This window comes from Nanorana parkeri, unplaced genomic scaffold (genome assembly GCF_000935625.1).
Source record: "Nanorana parkeri isolate BGI_ZX_2015 unplaced genomic scaffold, ASM93562v1 scaffold1479, whole genome shotgun sequence".
In the NCBI taxonomy this organism is placed as follows: Eukaryota; Metazoa; Chordata; class Amphibia; order Anura; family Dicroglossidae; genus Nanorana; species Nanorana parkeri.
Window position 1 is genome coordinate 154,173 of NW_017307747.1, and position 5,401 is coordinate 159,573.

At 40.3% G+C, this 5,401-nt stretch overlaps 1 protein-coding gene across 1 annotated transcript in view; it reads left to right on the plus strand.

Annotated features, from left to right (window-relative positions):
• METTL22 (methyltransferase like 22) overlaps positions 1-5,401 on the plus strand; it is a 112,706-nt gene that overhangs the window by 94,397 nt on the left and 12,908 nt on the right. The window contains exon 9 of the mRNA XM_018570214.1: positions 2,881-3,046. Coding sequence (XP_018425716.1) covers positions 2,881-3,046 — 166 coding nt within the window. The remainder of the gene's footprint in view (positions 1-2,880; positions 3,047-5,401) is intronic.

The window sequence follows — 5,401 nt, forward strand, 5'->3', positions numbered from 1 at the left end:
AGGGCCACGTCTGCCTGGTCCAGCCAGCCCTGATCGCATACCGAGGCGATCCGGGCTGGCTGGACCAGGTAGACGGGGCCTCGGCATGTTAGAGGGCCTCCCAAGCACCCCTTGAGGAGCAGCGGCCGCGCCGATCTCAGAGCCACATTGGATGCGGCCGGGTGCAGGTGGCAGCAGGGGTCAAGGGGCCGTTCGTCACGGCATCAGAGAGGCCATGGAGGCCAAATGCCACCCTGCCCCCTGGCCCAGTCCGCCCTTGACTGTAAGCCCAGACCAACGTGATGATGCACCCCCTGGCAGTGTGTTCATGATCACCTGGGTTCACTGGGAATGGGTTGAATGATGCTGAGTATCATTTAAGCCAGAAGAGGGCCAGCAGCCACAGGTAGAGGAAACTGTAAAGGTTGCACTGGAGAATGGAGAGGGTGAATGCACCTGGATTTGGAGGCTACCTAGGCGCACAGAACATGATTTGCTTACAACTACAAAGGCTTGCAGAGTTTTTGGCAAATCGTGTTATTATAGACAGTCTTTAAGTGCCTCCTAACACTTTGTGCATACCAGTAGTATATCGTAAAATATGTTTTCTCATTGTTTACTATTGTGATGAGCATTGAATTATTTTTAGTTTCCATGTAGGGAATATCAGTTTGAATATGAATAGTTACTTTTCCATTAATTACAGTAAATTTTCCAGAGTCAATAGTAATTGTATAGGTGATTAGAAGACCAAAATAATCAACTCCAGCTAAGAAAATAATTTATTTTTGATATCATGCATATTTATTGTTGCACAAATGGAAAATAGTTTTTTCTTGTTTTTTTTATGCTGTCTGCCAGTGCATAGTGGTATAACAATTCATGGGTTTAACCAGTTCATGATTGTTTCAGTAGATCCAGTTGACCTAGAGCTGTGATGGACAATAAAAATTTGCAGTATAATGTAAATTCGCTTATAACACAGCTGTGCCTGTGACAGCTCTTTTCATGACTGCGAAATTAAAGTCTATAAGTGCGGTATGTAACAGTGATCTATTTTGCTACTCATCCATGAATCTCTACTGCTGTGAAATAAATGAAAGGAAGTTTGAGAGAACAGCAACAGTAGTTAATGCAGTAAACTGTAAAGGGCAAATGAAATAAACAGTCATAAAAACATCCGGATAGTGTGTTATTTCTTTATCACAGAGGATGGTACTGGCGTCACAGTAAAGCAGCTTAAGTATGCCCCTAGATTTGCTTGACATGAACGTCCCAGTGGTTTCATATGGAAAACAACCACATTGTTTACAGTTTTGGTGACAAAATCATCTACTTTATTTCTAAAATGATGAGCAATATTTATTATTGAGAATAGCTACAGGGAATAGCATGGAACTGCAGGATTTTAGTAAGCATATTGTTTACATAAAGTCCAGGCTTGTAATTGTGCAGCAGGACACATTTATTGCACTAACATAGCCTGTTATTTTGTCTGCATGGTGTTCAAGGTAAAATCACTTGACTTTAGTGAAACCTTGACCTTTTTTTTTTTTTTGGTTTGTATTTTATTGCTGGATCATTGGATTAAATTATATGAATAAACCCGTGTAGTAACCATATGGGGGGGAAAAACATGACATTTTGCTTGAAAGCACATTCTTTTTAGTAATTTTATTAACCTTTTTGGAATGTTTACAAGATTATAATCTGGTATTGTATGTTCCTTATTATTACTTGTATAAAAAATGTCACTATAGATATAAACATATAGTAGAGGGTACTCCCAGGAACACATTTTACAAAACATTCTGGGCTTTCTAATAACAGTCCAGCAGAAGCTGGTCACTTTTTACTGGCTCACTCTAATCAAAGTGGACATTTCACCTCCTTTGTGATATTTTTTTAATTTACCTTTACCTTCTCACTGGGTAACCCTCAATAAGCATACTTACATGCACCTCCATCTTTCTTTCTCCTATCATCGGGAGCCAGCAGTTTGTTCCTGGTTCTTGCAGCTGGCCCTCTGATGACACAGTTTCAATCCCATCTTTCCATGTTGTGTGGAAGCTGATGCTTCCGGGAATATGTTACCTATTGCCTAGGTGAGAATCGAGGCATGGGGTGGGTCATATAAAAAAAAAAGAAAAACGTTTTTGGGAGTAATGATAATGTTAACAGAAGAAACCCGTGTTTATTATTTTGATTTAAAAAAACCACCAGTTACCAGAGCTTTACACTGGAAACTAGAAGAACAAGGCTAGAATTAAACAGAAAAATGTGTCAAGTGTCATGACATTATATATAAAACACACTTTAGTATTATGTATTTAAAAATAATTAAATGTTTATTTTAAGTAGTATATTTACATTTATCTTTTTATTAGCTTCCCATAATCAACTGGTCACCAGAAATTAAGTAGTTTTGCATTAAACATTGTTGTCAATCTAAGGCATTCCATTCACAAGGTGCTGGAGGTGTTTAGGCAACTTGCAGGAGGTGATTAGCACTGGAAGAAACTCTCAGATGCTCTTTCAAAGCCTAGTGATCAAAAGAGCTAAGGTGGAAAGCTACAGAACTGCTCTGTCTTGTGGGAAAATGGTTTCACCTTTGGTTATGTAGTATGGCAAGGATGACTGAACACAAGTACAACTTTTTTGCCAGGAAGACACAGCTCACACATGTGTTCTTCAACAGTGTATATAGTTATTTGGCTAGAGTTTTGCTTTTCCTTAAAATAAATGCATGAATATAGATAGAGGTTTGCTTCTACAATGGGGCATTGCAATGTTAATGTGAACCCGTCACATACAACAAGAAATAGAAAGATTTTAAATATAGGTTATGACTGAATATTCCAGTTTTATATAATTGGCTGTAATGGCATACATCTGTTTTAGGTACAACTTTACTCTAAGGCACATGGACGTCACATGTGATGCATATAATCATTTTCGAAATTGCTTGAACAATTTTGAGACCACTAGCAATGGGAAACAAAGATGGTCGGTGCAGGAAATCAAACCAGTGTTTCCACAATTTTTCATCTATGAGCGAGAACATTTGGTAAGTCATAAGTGCTCTCAAGCAGTGTGTTCCCTGTAGTTGCTAGGGAACAACCAGGCAATTTATTTACTATTTAGCTAGTTGTAGGTATCTCTTTCCAATGCTTTCATCCTACAGCTGTAATTGTTGTCATTTTATGAATTGCTTATGCTGTGTAATAAAAGTAAGCAATTTACATTGGCTCTTTACATTTTATTCAAAAAGCAAGCAGGTCATTTTGTGTTTATTTCTATGGTTTTTATGAATGTAATTTTTGACATAGCAGTAACCAAATCTGTTACTGAGAAAACAGCCCAAATTGATAATCAGGCACAAAAGCGGAATTCCATTGCTATTATAAAGCGTGATCTAGATTGCTATGAGAGAAAAAAAAAAACGTTCTGACCTCCAAAGCAATTGGCTATACTCTAGTTCAATAGTCTACAGTTATTTCTAATAAATAGTAGTAGCCAGTTATATTTTGTGATTTTTCTATAGAGCCTTCTGTGCTCGATTACTCTTAAAAAACTGGGTGTTCCTCCTTACCGCTGCTAATTTAATTGGCTGCATGAGCCTGCATTAATATTCAAATATGTGAAGCTGCGCTGTCACCCAATGCAGTAAACAAATATGTGCAAAAACCAAATATTATAGTGAACAATAATATTGTGGGGAAAAAAATTCAAATTCAATCTTATTATCAACTGTTTGTGTAAATCAAAGGTGATTGTCTATAAAAAAAAACTCTCAAAAGTGACTAATAAAGTAGCAAACGTCCTGTGTCAGTGTGTTAACCAGTTGACATCCGCGGTGTTAAACCCCCTTCCCATCCAGGCCATTTTTCAGTATTCAGCGCTGCGGTACTTTGACTGACATTTATTCCGTCATGCAGCGCTGTACTGAAATGAATTTTATTCCCTTTTTTGGGGACAGATAGAGCTTTCTTTTGGTGGTATTTATTCACCACTGGGGGTTTTTATTTTTTTACTATATTAAGGAAAAATTACCGAAATTTTTTAAAAAACAGTTTCCCCTATATTAAATGATAAAACATTTATTATTACCCAATTTTTTGGTAAATTATAAAAGACGGGGTCACGTCGGGTAAAAAGACACCAAACATGTCAAGCCTTAAAATTGCGTGCGCGCGCGCGAAACCTCAAAAAACGATAATACCCAAAATTGGCCACAGGCGACGCTTTAAAAGCTGTTACCGCTCATCAGTTTAGTGTTATCAGTGATTGATGGCTCTAAAATGATTGCTCTCACTGCGATGTTCGCAGCGATATGTAACGTGTGTAGCGCAATTTTAATTTTTGCGCGCTGGGGCACCGGACGCGTATTTACGTTTATATGTGCGTAAACGTGGGGATGGGGGACTTAAACATTTGGGGGGGGGTTACTTTTTTATATGTGACTTATTTTTTTTACAAATTTTTATTTTTTATTTTTTTACACTTAATGTTATTGCTATCACATAGGGTGGATAACAATCCCCTTATATAATAGCAAACACAGACAGGTCCTCTTTATGGAGACATTAGGGGTCTCTAAGACCCCTGTCACCTGGGGACCCCCAAAGAAGCTGATGAAGCAGATATCTGCTTCATCCGCTTCTTCTCTCTGGCTATAGCAGCCAGATGACTAACAGGTGAATTTGGAAGTGATGTAATACACATTACTTCTGCATTCAGACGTCGGAGGGAGATCAGCAAGGAGGAACGTGCTGATCTCCCTCCCATCTTCCTCCTTGCTGATGGAGAGGGGGCCGCGGCACTCGAGGAAGGGCGAGCAGCCACAACATACAAGCAATTGACGGCTACAAAGGCTGTGCAGATTGGATGGGTTTTTCTGCACGTGCGCGCGGACCGGGGGGCGTGCGTCAGCAGAAAAAAAAAGCCGTCTTATTACGACAACCCGCCCATGGGAGTTTGCTGTCTGTCCGTTTTTTCACAACTGGCGGACAGCAAGCGGTTAATCAAGGCTTTATCTACATGCTGCTGAGCTGGTCTCTTTATGCAGCTATCTAGTTTGTCATATCCTCCTGTCCTTGAAAGCTGTGCCCAGGCAGAGCTGTAGGGTCTGTCTAGAGCAGGGGCGCCCACTATTTTTCGTCTGGAGATCTACTTTTCAAATGACGAGCTCATTGAGATCTACCAACGAAAAAACACCTGCATTCAGGGGCGGGAGGGGGCGTAGGCTGCGCAGGCAGGCCCCTCGCCCACAGTGCGATCGCCTGCATTAGTGCCTGTGTTCCTGTCCAGTGCGATCCGCAAAAATGCTGCGAGCACTATTTTTGCAGATCGCACTGGACCGGAATGCAGGCACTAATGTGCCTGCGTTCCGAGTGCGGGCGATCGCACTGTGGGCGATGCC